General features: G+C 51.1%; 1 protein-coding gene across 1 annotated transcript; it reads right to left on the reverse strand.

The window, feature by feature from the left end:
- Positions 1 to 43: 43 nt before the first annotated feature.
- On the reverse strand, positions 44 to 18,706 carry VSIG10 (V-set and immunoglobulin domain containing 10). Its single transcript, XM_074972801.1, has 9 exons — positions 18,597 to 18,706; positions 14,876 to 15,160; positions 7,414 to 7,719; positions 5,731 to 6,018; positions 4,704 to 4,997; positions 3,920 to 4,030; positions 3,479 to 3,491; positions 2,212 to 2,378; positions 44 to 1,652 (listed from the first exon to the last, which is right to left on the reverse strand). Exons 1-9 carry the CDS (start codon positions 18,679 to 18,681, stop codon positions 1,528 to 1,530), a joined length of 1,674 nt encoding a protein of 557 aa, XP_074828902.1. The 5' UTR covers positions 18,682 to 18,706; the 3' UTR covers positions 44 to 1,527.
- Positions 18,707 to 18,708: the final 2 nt, after the last annotated feature.

Here is an 18,708-nt window from a genome sequence, read left to right on the forward strand (position 1 = left end):
ATAGATGTGTCAGAAAAATAATTTTATTCCATAAACAAAAATCACATCCACATAGCGCTAGGAACATTCTGTTTTATGGGAAAATAGAGAGAGCTTCTCTTTGAAGCTGCGGCAAGGGCAGCACACCATTGGCTATCAGATGGGGAATAACTAGCTGCATTTATGGAGTAAGAAGGTTTTGCTGAGGCAGGGCTCCAGCCCCTGATGAGCAAGCAATCCGCCCCACAGCGCCTTTCCATCCTGGGCCTTGTCAGCTCACACCGCTCTTCGAGCGTTCTTGTGGGTTACGTTCCTGTGTGACTCGGAGATTGGCATAGACTGGGGTGGCCAAACTGCTGCTCGCAAGCCACATGCGGCTCTTTTACAGTTCAGGTGTGGCTCGTGGAGTCCCCCATGCCCCCGTTCTCCACCTACCAGACTGCAGGGGGTGAAGGGATGGAGGAGCTCAGGGCTCCTGCCCTGCAGCAGGGTGGTGAGGCTATGGACTTCTGCCCAGTGGGTAGAAGGCCTGAGCAGGTGCGCCCGGCTCTCAAACATCTGAAGATTATCATATGCAGCTCAGAGGATCGGTAAGTTTGGCCACCACTGTCATAGACCATTGCGAGCATATTGCTCCCCCCGGGGCAGTAGCACGGCTGAAGTGGAAGGGGCATGGCACGAAGGCAAGTTAGGGTTCTGACAGTCGTCTAAAGTTGGAAAGTCCAAAATGGAGGCATCAAAATTAGTGGCCACTTTTGAAAACTCAAGCCTGTGAGACTTGCCCCGCAGGAAGTCTGTGGCAGGAGAAGAACCAGAACCCAGATCCTGCATGTTAACCACAAGAACATCCTTCTTCCTCCCCACTAGGCAGAGCTGGCAGTAGGAGTATCCCATAGCTTGGATGATGCTTTTAGAGCGGAGTCAGGTCTCTGGATCAAAATCACTTGCAAAGCTTCAAGCAGGTCTTCTCACTTCCTCAGTGCAGAACAACAGGCCAGTTGGCCCTGTGAAAGCCATGCAGCGCAGAGTACATCCTGACCGTCCCTTCCAGTATCGGAACGTTTTCATCAAAAACAGACCCATGCACATTCTAGCAGTTAGGAAGCAAACTCCTCCAGCCCTTCCCCCCCACCCAGTATTTGCTGCATCTTGCACATACAAGTATATTGCTGGGATTGCCTTTAGCCTTTTTCGTGATACAGAACTGCCCTCCTGTTAACTCCACACGTGTCCCGGACACAGTCAGCGGCAGGCTTAGAGATGAAGAGGATACCCACGGGACAAGATCTTTTGAAGCAGAGACACATTCCTCCTGAACTCTGTCTGCCTCTGCACTTCCTCTTATTAACAAGAAAACTTGAGAGAAGGGAAGAAATAGCCAAAAAGAAAGAGAAAAAAAGAACTGTATGAGATGAAAGAATAAAACGAAAGAATGAAAAACAGGGCTGGGGCGAGGGAAGAAAGAAACTAACAACCAGATCAGGCCAATCCCACTGCAGGAATTTTAACAGCCTAGATGCAGCCACATATCAATGATGCATTTGAAGTTTAACTTCCACCCACAGTTCCACCCATTTCATCAAGAAAAGTGAGAATTTGCCTCTGCGTAGCTGGCCTCTCTTCACTCTCCACTTCCTCTGTTGAGAGCTCACTGTGCCGCTCACTGATGTCACCTAGAAGAAATCACAAGGCAGGAGACCCTAGCACACCATTACGACCAGAGCCATGGCCCGGCCAAGCCAAGCACCCAGGGCGCTAAGGTGTAGTAGTCATGTTATTAGCGTGTATTTGTCTAGGGGTGAGGGAAGAGCAAGCAAGCCATGGAGTGTGGAATAGCCTCGCTACATTCCTTTCCCCCGTCCTTCCTCTGTTTACCCATTCAGACTGTGAGCGTCTTCTCAGAGCCGGGGCTCTCTCTCTCACTAGGTGTGTGCTGTGCCCTCAGCAACAGGGCCCTGGTCCTGACGGAGGCCTGTAGACACTCACAATACAAATGATCCTCAACACCTAACTCCAGCAGCTGTGTCACTCATGCAGTATGTGCAGGTGGAGAGAAGAGGTGAAGTCCATCACTGCTCCTCCCATCTCCCAGCTGGTGCTGCTGGGACACCGCCCACTGAGCGAGGACACGGGGAAAGTGGTGGCCTCCCACCCACAGAAATTTTACTCAGCGGCTTGAGAGGGGCAGCCTATTTCACTGTGCAGCGATGCGTCTCAAAGCCAGGTGCTTACTCTCAGTAAAATGGTGGCCATAACCAGCCTGGGTGCTGTTCCCATTCACCAGGGCCGTCACTCGAAGCACATTGGACTTGCCAGTCGCTTCTTCTTCCTGCCCCTCCTCCTCCTCCTCTTCTCCATCTGAATCCACCAGCACGAAGACATCATTTGAGTCTTGATTCCTGTGATCAGGAGGGCAAATGAAAGTGATGGAGAATGCTGCAGGGCTGCCCGTTCCCTCTTTCTTCCAGCCCCCGGCCTTCCTCCATTCCCCCAGGGGGCTACAGAATTGTACCTGTGGCTCTAACTGGGTGTTGCTAGTTATGGCTGCTTTGTCAAGTCCTGTACTCACAGCTGCTAGGGCAGCACCACACCCTCAGAGTTCACTGACAGCAATAGTGCTGATAGGGCTTTGCAGCTTGGCAGCATTTTTCATCCAGAGTCCTCAGAGCAGTTTACAAACATTCATGGATAAATCCCCATCATCACCCTGTGAGGTGAGTACTTTCCCCACTGCACAAGTGGGGAAACTGAGGCACGCAGGTGGGGAAGGAAATCACCCAAAGCCACACAAGAGTGGAGCCAGGGACAGAACCCAGAAGGGGAGGGGAGGAACAATAAGCACTAGAAAAGGGTGCTGGAGTGAAAAACACCACGACCCCAGGAAGGTTCTTGTTTTGGGGGGTTGATGTCACTTGGGGTGGAGAAGCTATTTGTCAGCCAGAGAGGCAGCATGTTGCTGCTTTTATTTACTCCCTAAACTACAAAGAACAAGGCAGAATTACCTTGTCTTCAGGGAGCAGGGGATGCGACTCAAAAGCCAGGGCCTCTCCAGCAATCTCAAAGACATTGCGTAACAAGAACAGCCAAGGAGTGTCGGTTACCTTATCCCTCCCTCTTCCCCACAACTTAGTTTAACCAAACAGCACGAGAGGAATTTAGATTGGTGTTTCCTTCCCTAGAGGCGGCATAGTCACTCGGGTCAGTGTAACACACGTGATCTCATCCCTTCTAGCGGCTGTTCCACCGGTGACAGAAGCCTGGCTACTAGCAGTAGCTAAGAGAGAGTCTCAGTTAGCTCAAGTGGCTGGGGCCTGTGGCTTTGGTCCTTGGTTCTGTGCAGGACGTGGCATCGGTACAACTGCACTCACCTTAGCCGATGATTTTGGTTGGTACAGCTCCTACCTTGGGTCGCGTCTATCCTAGTTACACCCGCAGCAAGTCTACCGGACTGCGGATATACCTAGGTTTGCACAGAGATCGGGGGAAGGAAAACACTCACCTGAATATGCTGCCTGTGGGGGAGGGGGAAAGAAGAGGGAGGGGGAAAAAAGATTTAAGAGGCCTTCATAAACATGGTTCCTCAGACAAAGCAAAGGCAGTTTCACGGTAAGATCATTTGCTGCCTTTGGCAATATTGTCTATTATACTGAACTGGGACCGTCCAGGCAATCGCCACACAGACACACGGCCCAGGAAGGCGGTGGAAGGCCTCGGGGAGGTGGTGCTGTCCAACTGAAGCAGCAGAAGGCAGGTAAGGTGTGCGCATCAGTGGTGGACACAGGTAAGTGGGGTGGACACAGGTAAGTGGGGTGGGGAGGGCCCCAGGATTATAGGCTGGGGATAAAACTGAAGGACTGCACCAGGTCAGGTCTGGAGAAGCAGAGCTCTCATCTGTGCGCCTTGTGGCTGGGAGGGCAGAGGGGGTGCCAGCTCCTCTTACCTTTCAGGCACAGGAGGGGGTTGTAGTACAAAATGATTCCAGCAATGACCAGAAGTCCCAGCAGCAGCAGGACCGCGACTGTTCCCACCACCCCGACTATATTCACCGGCTCTGTGCGGAGGAGAGGAGAGATGCAGAAGCTCAGCCTATGGGATTGTCACTGGCTAGACGCAGGTGATGGGGCTGGTCACAGTGCTGCCCTGATGCCAACGGTTACCCTGTAACTGGCCTGCTCCGTTGGCAAGATGGGTGCGTCGCCATCACGCACACACACCTCATGCAGATGAAAACCACTGCAGTGTGCCACGGGAACTGCCCCTGGCTAGGCTCCGACTGACTGCAGATTTCAGCCGGTGAGTTTAATACAGCTACACAGTAGGCCTCAGGAAGGGACCGCACCAGTCACTCAGCTGACCCGTAAACAGCTTCTATCACACATCAGGCCGGATTGTGTTGTTTTTCACGCTGATCCTGCCACCTCTGGCAACTGGACCCATTCACTAGACTAAGATCGCGGCTCTGCCAGCCAGTGTCCGCTGCCCCCCTCCATGCAACTGGGAATGCTCCGATGGACAGAGGTACATGGGAGACAACTATGAACCCACACAAATGAGGCATAAGTTCATCTCTCCCTGGGGTTTTACGTCTCACGGGGAGCCCTAGAGAAGAGGAATCCAGGGTGGTACATCAGAGACTCACTTATTGCTCCTGTTCATGTCATGCTCCCGCTCCTCGCATCCTGCTTCAGCTACCCCCCTCCCCAGCTACAGCATTGCTAACTTACTCTTCACAGTGAGGGAAACGTAGGCTTCCTTCAGCCCCACGGGGTTCTCAGCTTTGCAGACATAGTAGCCTTCGTCAGCGTTGTGGGAGCAGTTCTGAATGGTGAGATTGGAGACGCTGCCCTCTTGGGTGACCAGGTACCTCCCACCAGACTGGATCTCCACCTCAGGCTGGGACACATTCCGAAGCCAGCTGATTCTCGCAGGGGGATTGCTCTCCATCACTTGGCACGTGAGGGACACGGTGCCACCCACAAAGCAGGTCTTCAGTGGCTCCGTCGCCAGCAAAGGGGCTTCTAAACAGGGAGGGAGGAAGGGGGTCGAGAAGGAGGTTGAAAATCCTATAGTAAAAAGATCTTATGTTTCTATAGCAACTTTCAAATGACCTCCTGTATTGGTGTATGTACAAGAACCCTGGGTCCACACTGACAGGCAGCCACTGCCCACCCAGATAATTAGAGGAGGCACGGGCCTGGGTCTCAGGAGATCTGCATTCAATTCCCAGCTCTGCTTGACTGCCTTTTTTGACCTTGGGCAAGTCTCTTAGGCCCTGGTTCCAAGCACTTGCCCACCTTCAAAGTTAAGCACATGCTTTGCTGAAACAGGGCCAGATCAAGGTTGCCAACATCATTAGGGACTTTTTAAATTCTCGGCCCCAGTCCTGCAAACCCGTACATGCCTGAGCAGCTGTATGCACGTGAGTCATCTCACGGACCTCCATGGAACTATCTGTGTCCATCAAGTTATGCCCCGGCGGAGGCTCTGGGCCACAGGATCTGATCCCCACTGCCTTGGGCCCTGCATAACCATTTACTGTCATATCAAACGCTCCCATCCTAGTGTTTCCCCGCACTTTCCACAGCTAGAAATAGCAACAGGAGGCACAGGGCAGGGGAGAATCAGATTTCCTGGATGACTCGCTGCCCTCAGACCCGTGTCTGGGGCTCTCAGTGGAGCCAAGCTGGCAGCCTGGCTCTCCACATGCACAGGTTCGTTAATGGCTAACCAGGGAGGGACAGGCTGACGCACTTATCTGCACAGTGCAGGTCGGCTCCTCTTCCTCCTGCTTTAGGATGTGGCTCCCGACACACTTGAACACCTTCCCGTGGAAGAGGCGAGAGCTGCTCAGAGTTTCCACGTGGGTGTCCCCGGTGCCTGTTGCATTAACGACCCAGCTCGAATTCTCCAGGTCTCGCCCCTCTTCTGTCCACTGGAGAACGGGGTGCGGGTATCCCCCGGGCCAGTTACAAAACAACTGCAGCATCAACCCCACTTGGGCAGTTTGAGCCCAACACCTTGGGACCGACAGTGGGGGATCTAACGACAAAACAACACGCGGTTAAAGACGCCTTCATCTCTGCTGAGATTAACCATGCCGTGAAACCGTCACAGTGTCAGCACTTTAGCCTGCGAGGTATTATTTTCCCCCTAGCTCCTTTTAACAATCTTATGGTTCTTCTCTCCTTCCACTTGTCTCAATTCCCTCCCTGCAATCCCACACCAGTCTTGGGGGGGTGGGGGGGCATGTGTGCTCTTTTCATAGCAGCACACAGCAACCACTGGAGACCTGGGATGAGGTCCCCAGCAGAAAAGGCAGTGGGGCAATCTCAACCCAGCCCTTACAGGGAGCAAGGAAGTCTGTTCCCCTAAACACTAGGCAGTGAACCATCCTTATGCTGTGCAGGGCAGTTTTGGTTTTAGCGTGTGCGTTATCTGATGTTAATACAGCAGTATGTCTTAGCAATCACACCTTCGTCCTTCCTGATACATTGTGGTGCACACACAGTCCCTCGCAAGCCAGATCTCAGGTGTCATGTATCCGCATAGCTGCACTGACTTCATAGGGGCTACCTCAGTTTACACCAGGTGAGAATAGGGCCCTACAGCTTCAGAGCACTGTACAAATATTACTTGTCAGTAAACAGCATAGAAACAAGGTGGGTGAGGTTATATCTTTTATTGATGCAACTTCTGTTGATGAAAGAGACAAGCTTCTGAGCTACACTGAGCTCTTCTCCAGCTCTGGGAATTATCTTTCCCACAGCTGAAGAAGAGCTCTATGTAGCTCCAAAGCTTGTCTCTCTCACCAACAGAAGTTGGTCCAATTAAAGGTATAACCGCACCCACCACATCTCTCTGATATCCTGAGACCAACACAGCTATAACACTGCAAACCGTAAATATCATCATCAACGGTCACGAGTGAAATCTCTCACGTCACCCACAGCGTGTGGAAAATGACAAGACTCTTGCTAAATGCATTCAGTTCGATGACATGGGATGACATTTGGTGCCGCCGAAATGATCAGTATGTCTGTTTCCAGTTGTGTGCAAAGCTGCACAAGGTAGATGAGGTTAGACCCAGCTCCAGCTCAGGGTTAGACTTGAGGCCCAGATTACCAAGATCATCCGTTCAAATCTGATTCGGACAGTATGCCTATCCTGGATCAGACTCACAAGCATGGTTGAGGCAGATTTGGATACCGAGATTCTAACCCACCCCCACCCTTAGGAGGGTTCAGGGTTGAGGTTTACATTTGGACCCAATTTTTTTGTAGCAAAAGGTTTTAAGAGGCAAAAGCCAGGATACCATTCCCACTCTGATCACCCCTTGTGCTAACACCCAGACCTACTGGCAAGGAAAACACCAGAAAAGCACCCCCCGTCCCATTCCTTTCCCCAAGCCATAACACTGCAAACGCTCTTACGCACAGTAGACCAGGAGCTCCTTGGTTGATGTCCGACTTCTGCCACTGAGAGGGTTCCTTGCTGTGCACGAGTAGTTCCCCTGGAAGCGTGAGGATAGATTTTGCAGGGTGTAGACGGTGGAGGAGCCATTGACTTCAGTAAACGTTTCTGGGGCCGAACTGGGCAGCTGGAAAGTCCACGCCATGGTGGGCTCCGGATGGGAGCTGCTAGTGCAGCTGAACATCACAGTGTCGCGTTTGTCTACGTACACCGTGCCATTGGGCAGTGCTGCGGCAGGGGAGATGCTGACAGACACGTTGCTGGGGCCACCTGAAATGGGCAAGGAGAAACCAGAACTGGGGTGTGTAACAAAGCAGTCCCCTCAAAGCAGCGTAAAGTGCTACCTTACGTCTGGGCAAAGCTTGCCCAATATTTAGCTGGGGAATTCTGGTTATCTGGGGTCCCCCACAAGCTCTGAAGGGGTCCTCCCCCAGTTTGACAGTGCCCATGCATGTTGTGCGATCTACCTCCAATGGCCTTATGGGGAAGGAGCCAGCTGCAGCCCTGAGCTGCAGGAGCCCCCATTGCAGCCAAAGCGTGAGTGCTTCCCAATGCACCTGGCAACCAAGAAACCTGCCAGCCCAGCCCTGAGGCAGGAGGCTAAACTTTGGCGCCCCATGTGGCCGCAGAACAGCTAGCAGGATGGGAGCCTGGGTCTTCAGCTTGCGGGATCGGGGTCTTAGCAATGAGCCCCTGGGCCCAGATCCAGGCCTCCTCCGTTTCTGTCAGCCCTACTCTGCTTGCTGCAAGAGGGCTGCATGTGCCAGCTCTGCTTTGCAGCCCAGATCAACGTACAAACTGCAATTCAACTGCGGGGGCAAATTCCACAATCCAGAGGACCTAGGGAAAGTCATTTCTGGACTTCTTCCAGGACTGTTGGTTTGATAGCAACTGGGATTATGTTTGGTTTATTATTTAAATAGTGAAAGAATTGAGCGAGGGTAAAGCAAGTCAAGAGCCATCTGAAGCTCCAGACTGCTACATTCGCAGAGGGGTGAGAGGATGGGGGTGGTGGAACACAGGACAGGGGGCTGCTCCCAGCTGTTGCAAAGAGTGGGGCGGAGCGTGCTTTCTCCTTATTTCCGGTCTATATTTTGTTTGCTTTAAGCTCCACATTCATTCACGTGTATTTTTGGTACTCAAACAGTAATCAAACAACTCCCCCTAGTAATAGTCTTGGGGATTTCAGGGTTAGCACATTATGTTACCGCGCCAGCCTGCGCAACCCGACTCCTAATTCAACTCTATCTTTAGAGAGCAGTTGTTGACACAGGGGCTGTCAAACAAAGCCTGGCACGGCAGTCTGTACAGGAGAGAGCCCAAGGGAAAGGAGATCTGCGGGCTGCTCTGTAGAGCATTTATCCAGTTGGCAGTAAAAACAACAAACATAGTTTGCCAGCAACACCCCAAACCAGGAGCAGCTTCTAAGTAAGGAGTGTCTGCTTCCTTTGGGCAGGAGTATGGACTAGGGCTGTCAAGCAATTAAAAAAAATAATTGCGATGAATTGCACTGAAACAATAATAGAATACCATTTAAATATTTTTGGATGTTTTCTACATTTTCAAATATGTTGATTTCAATTGCAACACAGAATGCAAAGTGCACAGTGCTCACTTGATATTTATTTTTGATTACAAGTATTTGCACTGTAAAAAAACAAAAGCAGTGGCATTTTTCAATTCACCTGCAAGTACAAGTACTGGAGTGCAATCTCTTTATCACGAAAGTTGAACTTACAAATTAGAATCATGTTAAAAAAAACCTGCATTCAAAAATAAAACAATGTAAAATTGTAGAGCCTGCAAGTCCACTCAGTCCTACTTCTTGTTCAGCCAATCACTCAGACAAACAAGTTTGTTTACATTTGCAGGCGATAATGCTGCCCACTTCTTGTTTACAATGTCACCTGAAAGTGAGAACAGGCGTTCGCATGGCGCTGTTGTAGCCAGCATCACAAGATATTTACATGTCAGATGTGCTAAGGATTCATATGCCCCTTCATGCTTCAACCACTATTCCAGGGGACATGCGTCCATGCGATGATGGGTTCTGCTCGATAACAATCCAAAGCAGTGCAGACCGACGCATGTTCATTTTCATTATCTGAGTCAGATGCCACCAGCAGAAGGTTGATTTTCTTTTTTGGTGGTTCGGGTTCTGTAGTTTTTGCATCGGAGTATTGCTCTTTTAAGACTTCTGAAAGCATGCTCCAGACCTTGCCCCTCTCAGATTTTGGAAGGCACTTAGGATTCTTAAACCTTGGGTTGAGTGCTGTAGCTATCTTTAGAAATCTCACATTGGTACCTTCTTTGCGTTTTGTCAAATCTGCAGTGAAAGTGTTCTTAAAATGAACAACATGTGCTGGGTCATCATCCAAGACTGCTATAACATGAAATCTATGGCAGAATGCGGATAAAACAGCAGGGGACATACAATTCTCCCCCAAGGAGTTCAGTCACAAATTTAATTAACGCATTAATTTTTAACGAGCCTCATCAACATGGAAGCATGTCCTCTGGAATGGTGACCAAAGCATGAATGTTTAGCGTATCTGGCACATAAATACCTTGCAATGCCAGCTACAAAAGGGCCATGCAAATGCCTGTTCTCACTTTCAGGTGACATTGTAAATAAGAAGAGGGCAGCATTATCGCCTACAAATGTAAATGTAGGCACTGAAGTTTTACATTGTTTTGTTTTTGAGTGCAGTTATGTAACAAAAAAAAATTCTACATTTGTGAGTTGCACTTTCACGACAAAGAGATTGCACGACAGTACTTGTGTGAGGTGAATTGAAAAATACCATTTCTTCAGTTTATCATTTTTCCAGTGCAAATATTTGTAATCAAAAATAAGATACACTTTGATTTCAATTGCAACTCAGAAGACAATATATATGAAAATGTAGAAAAACATCCAAAATATTTAATAAATTTCAATTGGTATTCTCTTGTTTAACAGTGTGATTAAAATTGCGATTAATCGTGATTAATTTTTTTTAATTATGATTAATTTTTTTGAGTTAATCATGTGAGTTCACTGTGATTAATCAAGAGCCCCAGTATGGACTTTTCCATTGGGCTGGTTAGGGAGGATACAGAGTGTAGCAAACCTGTAGCCTCCCTTTCCTTTCTGTTATGCATGGAGTTTAGGTAGCAGAGTTAGGCTATATGCTGTGCACAGGGCTTGAGAGAGAGGTTTCTTTTGCTCATAAATAGCATCAACTATGTACGCTAGGGAAAACATTTACCCTGATGTAGAACTTGCCATTTGAGAGCGCTCACACCACTTTCTAAACACGAAGTAATTAAGCTGCACTGACCCCTCTGCAGGAAGAATTATTATCCCCATTTTATAGATAGGGGAACTGAGGCACAGAGGTCAAGCAACTTGCTCAGAATCACACAGAGAGTTAGTGGCAGAGCCAGGACTCCGATGCCCAGTTCCCTGCTCCATCTCTAAGGGCTGACAAGGGAAGGCTGCACAGGCTCACCCAGAGCTCATTTGCATACTAGTATAAACAAACAAAACATTCGTGTCCTTTGACTCACCCACTTCACACAAATTTTCAGGGAAAAGTAGCTGGAAGCAGGTGAAATCCCCACCCTGCTTTGAACAGTCTCTATACTGCAAACACATCCTTTCTCGGGATTTGGCTTTATTGGTAACTCCAGTGACTAAGCATAAGCCTCAGTATAAACTTTCTTGCCAAAACTGGATGTTTCTAGTTGCAGAACTTCCACTGCCCCGGATCCAAAGAGCCAGTCCAACGTTTGCTGGAGTGACCGGCCAGCATGAGTCATCAGAAACTACTCCACAGCTTTATTCAGGGTCCAAGTACTTGAGCTTAGGGCGACTCAGCGGAAAAGCATCTTTGTGCTGGGTCTTGGAATCTGCCACCTGAACTAGTGTTCTGTTAGCCTCTGAACTCCTGGCTGACATCAATATAACCCGACTGGCATCGAGACACATTTCAGAACAGCAACTCGAGAACTGTCCTCACCTGTGGTGAGCCAGCGTTGATACCAAAGTAAGTATGAACGTTCCAGGAGATTGGGTGTGCGTTTCCCCTCAAGTCACACACCTCTGCACCACCACAAACACGGGACAATGGCTAAAAGCCACAGCTGAACTCCTGTTGAGCGCTATAATTAATTCTATCTGATATTTGGGACCTTTTCATTTAGATTTTAAAGCAGAAGGGACCATTCTGAGGGCCCAGTCTGACCTCCTGGACAACAGGCCAGAGAACTGACCCAATCATTCCTGCACCATTTCTGGCTGAGCTAGAGTGTCTCTTTTCGAAAGATACCCAATCTCGACCGAAAGACTGCAAGCGATGGAGAAACTACCACATCCCTCGGTAAGTTCTTCCAGTGCTTAATGAGCCTCGCTGTGGAAAATGTGCCCTTTGTTTCCCATTTGAATTGGTCTAGCTTTAGCTTCCAACCATTGAATCTCATTATGCCTTTTTCTGCTGGGTTAAAGCATTGTCTGCTATCAGAAATCTGTCCCTGCTGTAGGTCCTTGTAGACAGTGGCCAAGTCACTCTTAACCTTCCTTTGGATTAACTAAAAAGACTGAGCTTTTAACAGGAAGTTCATGAACTGGGTCCTGTTTTATATATTCCAGGTAAAACACCAAAATATCAAAACAAACAAACAAACACAAAAACCCCAGTGCAATGATAATACAGACCATGTCTGTGGCGTTCAACCAAGTGTAAATAACTAAGGCTCACAAGCAGCCCTAAGAGGTGGTTACATACTTTTACAACTGGCGAAACTGAGTCACAGAATGGTTGAATGACTTGCCCAAGATCACTGGGAATTAGCGGCAGGGTTGGGATTAGAACTCTAGAGTCTCTACTTCCCAGGCCTATGCTCAAACTACTAACCCACATGCTGCAGCAGCCTAATGTTTATTTCTTGCATTTGAATACTCCACACATCAGCTGTTCGTGTCAAATCCACGGTGGAGTTCCCTGCACCGGGAAGGGCCTCTCTCCCTGCGCGACCTTTCAGAGCGCTGCTCTGGGCAAAATAGGTGCAGCAGCTCTCCGTCAGAGGAACACTCTGAACACAAACAGGAAATAAGGCTGAGAGAAAGGATACAAAGGATACAATAGCCTGCACACAGCAGGTAACGAACAAGGAAGAAAGGAGCTAATGCAGAACGTCACACACAAGGGGACTGGATAGCTCAAGAGGTAGCAGGACACAGACTATTCCTCATTCCAGAGTACATCTTCATTTGAGTTGGAGGTGTAAATTCCAGCGTCGACCTGGGTGGACCTAGGCGCACTCGCTTGGATTGAGCTAGTCCGCTCGAAGTAGCAGAGTGACTACCCCACCCTTACAAATCCTGCCTGGGCCCCGAGGCACATACTCTGGCGGCTAGCCCATCCCACCAGTCATGCTGCTGTGGCCATGCGGCTATTTTTAGCACATTAGCTGGATCAAAGCTAGCGCAGATGTGCCTACGCAAGCTCGAAATGACTCCTCCAGCTCGAATGCAGCCAGACCCTAGATCACGGCAGTACGGACTGGGCTGTGCAGCGGGGCATACAATGAAAGTGGTGGTCACAGTCCAGGCCCTAGTGGCTCAGAGTCCCCATTGCACCCAATTATACTCGCTAACAGTTATACTGGCAGACCCTGCTCCTCTCTAAGCTCTAGAGGTGGCTGTTGCCGAGTGAGAGGTGAGGCACATCAGCAAGTAACTGCAAGGGGCTGAGGTCCTGTTTGCCTGCGCTGCAGGTTTTCTAAGCTTTGCACTTTTGTGCTGCCTCCCGGCACCTCCCACCACCACTAGATCCCCAGTTCGTGTAGGGCAAAACCCTGGATGGAGTTCTAAGGACAGCCCTGCAGTGATCCAGCGGGCTTGGAAACAGGAAGGAGTGGGGGGCAGATTCTGGAAACGGAGAGAAACTAAGACCCCTCTTGCAGGTGTCCTAAATTAACCATATATTTACACAGTGCCCTTCATTCCAAAGGATTCCAACACACTTCCCAGACTACACACACAGGAACCTTCGCCCGTGAAATGCAGCCACTTCTGGGGAAGAACCCAATAGCCATTTAACAATGCCCAGCCCCACTGCATAACAGTTTAGGACAGGGAGTTAAAAAAGAATTCTGACCAGAGCTGAAGCTTCCATTTCAATCAGCCGAATACAATCACCCCAGCTAAAATTTGGCCAGGAAAGAGGCCCACGGGATATTTAACAGGCAGCCAGGACCTTGGTTTTATTTCTCATCTCCCACAACCCCACAGGGCACTGGGTCAATACTGACTCAGCAGGAAGAGGGCCATCTGCTGAATGAACACCACCACGTCCTGCAGCAGCCTGTGTTTCGCCGTCCAAGCACCAACCAACCTGGTTTAGCCGGAGCAGTCTACCAGGATGGCAGCCCAAGGTGGGACGGCTGCCGGCAGGAACGCATTCCCCGTTTCAATGACGCAAGTGGCTTTGCCTGTCTCCCGACTCTTCCCAGGCATTCACTCTGCTCACCGTTCACATCCCCTATCGTCCCCTGGACTGAGCTCTCCCCGCCTCGGCCCAGACACGTCAGGGTTTCCTCACTGTTGTTCAAAAGGAACAGCTCTCTGTGGAGGGAGACCGTGTATCCTCACAACGCAGCACCTGGGATTCGCTCGGGCACGGAATGGGGGAGAGACAGTGAGAGCCCAAAGGGCAACTTGGACTCAGGGAGAGGGAAAGGCAAGTGGCTCAGGGGACTGGGGGTGGGATAAAGACCCTCTCCCCTTCAGGTGGCTGGTTCTATCTCAACCCCGCAAGCCATTCCCATTGGAGGGCACAGGGCTGTCTGTGGCTAGTATTTACCACCCTCTAACGGGGGTGCCCTGGAGGTGAGGTTGCCATTTCACACGTTACCTCCTGCACAACTGCTCTGGCAGGCCACATCTGCAGCCCAGGCCAGGGCTCTGAGATGGCACCAAGCATTCTCTCTCTCAGGGGCTTGGCTGCCTGGTTCTTGCTCACATGCTCAGATCGCCATGTGGGGAAGGGAAGAAATTTCCCCCCAGGTCAGATCGGCAGGGATCTTGGGGGGGTTTCGCCTTGCTCTGCACCCCGTGAGCGGGGGTCACTTGCCAGGATTATCTGGGTATATCTCGTTTAATCATTTCCCTACCATTGCAGGGGCCTCGGGCACTGGCGCACCTCAGTCCCTCCTAATCTCTGCCCACGGCATGGAACAATCTAATCTCCCGTGGGTCCCATTTCCTTCGGTCTCACTTCAGTTGTTGGGTTTAGCGTGTGGGCGCTGGCTGGTGTAGACAGCCTGCGATGTACAGGAAGTCAGACTTGGTGAACTAGCGGTCCCTTCTAGCTTTAAACTCTCAGACTCCGTGAGGTGAAGCCCCCTGCAGCTACAAGACACCGCGCGTAGAGGAACTCACTGGCTACCAGGAGCTGGACTCTGTGCTCTCGGACTATCTCGTTCAGCACGTCCTTGCAGGTGTAATTGCCCTCATCCTGCGGGCGCAACGCTAAGATGTGCAGAGAGCTATTGTCCACCAGGGACAAGCGGGCATCTTGGGGCAGCTTGGCGTTGGAGGAGAAGAGTGGGGGCACGGTGCCAGGGTCACCGTGAAACCAGTCCACCTCGTCCGCTCGCTCAGACACATTTCGGCACAAGAGGACGACGCTCTCTCCGGCCTCCCCGATGATCACCTCTTCTGTTCCTGCACGCAGAGAAGGAGAGCGTTAGAACGTGCACCGTGCCCCCATGGTCTCACCAGCTGCTTTGGTGGCTGGCAGGTGAATCCCCCTGGGCATCTCAGCAAAGGATTTTCCATCCCCCAAGCCATGCACCAAAGAGGAAGCCATCTCGTCCATGAAACAAAGTGGGGGCTAAACTCCTGATTAAGCAGGGGGCCATCTAAGATGCCATATGTGGGCATGCTGCTGGAAGAACACTGGGACCACCCTGGTCACTCACCAACAGGACCATCCTAAGGCATGTTTCCCTGGCTGCTGAGTTTCTGCCCACCCAAGACCCCTTCCAAATCTGCATCCCTCTTTCTGCTCAGTTGCACAAGGGGCTGTCTTTGGGTCTCTGTCTCAGTATCCTTTGCAACAGCTGCCATGGTGCCTCTTTTGAAGCATTTCTACAAACCAGTGCAAAGGATTCTGGGATGCATTGGGCAGCTAAAGATGCCTAGTGCTGACAAGTGAGCAGAAACAGGGACCCCGCTTGGGCTGTAATTGAAAGATATGGGGCTAGCTGCTGCCTTCCTCCCACCAGCACGGCAGGCGAGGGATTTGGGAGGAGCCAAATCTCATCTGGGCTGCTGGGACCAGTGCATCGACGGCCAGCAGTGACTGGGGTCTACATCTATCTGGTCTGAGTAGGGTTCAAAGACACTAACCCATCTCAGCATTCACAGCCACCATTTCCCTGCATCATCCCCATTTTCCTCCTTTATAGCAGCTCCAACTGCAACACTCACCCCGGCAGGGGAGTCAGCCAGCCTCCAGTAAAAGTGCAATAATATTGCTCCAGAATCCATAGCTGTTGGAAGACGATAGACGCCACCCAGTCCTCCCGCTGACTGTCCTCATCAACCTCTGACCAGAGCTAGGCTTGCTTGGCCCAAGGCCAACACCAGCGAGCAGAATTCCCATCAAGACACTGTATTCTAGCAGCAGACCCAGCACTGCATCCCAAAGCAGCAGGCCAGGCTTGGATTAGAGGAACGCTCAGAAAACAGGCCTCGGAATCTCGCTTACCCGGGCCAGGTCTCCTGGTCTAACACCAGGCAGGTGGTGACCATACCACTGTCTCTGCATAGAATGTCTTGCTATTTACACAATAAAGAGAAGGGTGGGGGGAAGGGAAAGAACAGATGATCTGGTAAAAGTCTCTTCTCTTTGTGCTTTACCGGAAGCCCTGATAACATATCTCAGAGCGCAACTGCAACCAGGCTGGAGAGGACAGAACAAGGAAGGTGAACTGACAAGAATGGTGTTGTGTTTGTTCTTTCCTACGTGCACCATCCTCCAGAGGCTATATATATAATAAGTAGTTAAATCACTCCTCAGCACTGGTTGGAGCTAGTTTTGGAAACACGTTCAGGGCAGCAGGGAAGAGCAGGCTACGTGAATGGTTCCAGTTAGCCATAAATCACTGTGCTCAGCACAGAGCCAGAGCCAGAAGAGCGGTGTTCCATGCCCAGCCCTACCGTCCACTCCCCTTAGGCCAGTAGCTAACCTCCCGATTCTGAGACGGGCTGGGCATTCGCCCATTCCACTGGATCAGGGCTGCCTAGTGGAGAGAGCACGGGACAGGTATCCCGGAAACCTGCTACTGCCCTGCTGTGCCAGTTCATTTGGCCTCTCTGTGCCTCTGTTTCTCCTGCCACCCTATTTCAATATTAAGCTCCAAGGGCAGGGGCTGTCTAACACTATGCATCAGTACTGCACAGAGGAGTTCTGATTTGGTCAGGATCTCTAGGCACTACCAAAATACAAGCATATATACAAATAACAGCAATGAAATCAATAGGAATTGCAGGTGAAATTCTGTCTCTGAACCTTTCTGTGCCTCATTTACAAATAGGGGATAGCACCATTTACCCATTTTGTGAAGCACTGAGATCTATGATGAAAAGTACTCTGTATTATCGTATTATTTGTAATAAATCGTAATAGCTTGCTCTGATATAGCTCTCCTCATCCATCTCGCTCAAGCCAGATTACAGAGGATAGTTATCTGCATTTCACAGGTGGGAAACTGAGGCACAGGCAGGGAAAGTGACTTGCTCAGAGTCCTGCAGCAGGGCTGGGCACAGAACCTCAGGCCCCTGAGTCCCAGTTCAATGCTTCATTCAACGCTGCCTCCTGTAACTCTTTGTTGTTTGGTCTATGAGAACTATAGCTACTTCTGCACTGGGATGATACACTGAAGTACACAATTTGGTCGTTTAAAAAAGGGGAACGATAAAGTTTTACTAACAGAAATGCTTTGAAGGCTTTTCCATGAGGCAATAGGCATTGTCCTGTCAGTCAAACAAGACTCTTGGGGAAGTTTCCAACAGCCATGTAACTTTAAGAGAAAACTGACACACTTCTTCCTGCGCACTCAGCGATCACGCAGGAGTGCATGACAACGCTGGGCACTGAAGTTTTCGCTGTATTTACTGCACCTGCAGCGGTAATGCACCTTTCCTCCATACTCCACATCCCTCCCCGGAAATGCTTCCCAGCCTGGGAGTATCCATGACCCCTTCAATTCTCAACTTCTCCGCCGAGACTGACTGGCAAGAGGGCCAATTAGTGCCAGCTACGGAGGTGACTATTTGGGTGTTGTAGACACCTTTCCATTAGGAGCTGGACAGAGATCTAGAAAAGAAGGACGGTCTCTGGTTAAAACACCCAACTAGGACCCAAGACAGCTGGATTCTATTCCTGTCATAGCCACAGACTAACTTGGGCAGCTCACTTCACCTCTCCGTGCCTCAGCTTCCCCACCTGTACAATAGGCTTAACACTTCCCTACCTCACAAGGCCTTGTGAAACCAAACCTAGCTTCAGGGTCCAGGAGCGGAGTCGGACACTAGAGCCTGTAGCTCGACAACAGCCCCAGATACCCGAGCCTGGATCGCGTCCGACTGAAAGCAGCGTTCCCAGCTGTGCCCCGGCCCCGGGAAGGCTCCCTGCCTCAGTTTCCCTAATGTCTACAAGCGGCATCCCGAGACTTTGCCCCGCTTTGCACAGCGAGGAGCGTGGCTGCGATGGTCACCGCAGCCGGCCAGGGCTAAGGAGCAGAAGCCGTTTGACGTTACAGCTGCTCCGCTTCCCCAGGAGGCGCAGGTCCTACCCGGCCGCCCTGCAGGCGTTGGCCAGCACAAAGCCAGACGCGATCAGCGCATCCCCGGGTCGCTGTGGGGCCAGGCCCAGAGCCGTGCCCAGGGGAGTAGCGCGCTCAGACATGCCGCCTGGTCCGGGCCGGCAGGGCAGAGGCGGGGGCCCTTTCCCGGGCGGGCCCCGCAGGCTGGAGGGGACCGAGGTGCAGCGCCGAACACAGCGCTGGGTGGGTGCGAGCAGGGCACGGGCCGGCCAGCCAGGTCCCGGCGCCGCGGGCCCCTCCCCGCCCAGCCCCGGAGCGGGCCCCGGTACCTGCAGCGCCCCGGCCCGGCGGCAGCCGCCAGAGGCAGGCGGCGAGGAGGAGGAGGGCGGCCGGGCTCCAGCCGGGGACCCGCATCGGTGCACGGCGGAGCGGGCGGGCGGA

The sequence above is a fragment of the Natator depressus genome, chromosome 15 (genome assembly GCF_965152275.1).
Source record: "Natator depressus isolate rNatDep1 chromosome 15, rNatDep2.hap1, whole genome shotgun sequence".
NCBI lineage: Eukaryota > Metazoa > Chordata > Testudines > Cheloniidae > Natator > Natator depressus.

Bases quoted from the DNA above. Each gene is read 5' to 3' on its own strand.
- VSIG10 (XM_074972801.1), bottom strand. From the start codon at position 18,681: ATGCGGGTCCCCGGCTGGAGCCCGGCCGCCCTCCTCCTCCTCGCCGCC. The intron at 15,161-18,596 runs GTACCGGGGCCC...CTCTGCGTGCAG, and splicing joins GCCGGGCCGGGGCGCTGCAG to GAACAGAAGAGGTGATCATC. The intron at 7,720-14,875 runs GTGAGTTCCTCT...TGCCCATTTCAG, and splicing joins AGTCCAGCTCCTGGTAGCCA to GTGGCCCCAGCAACGTGTCT.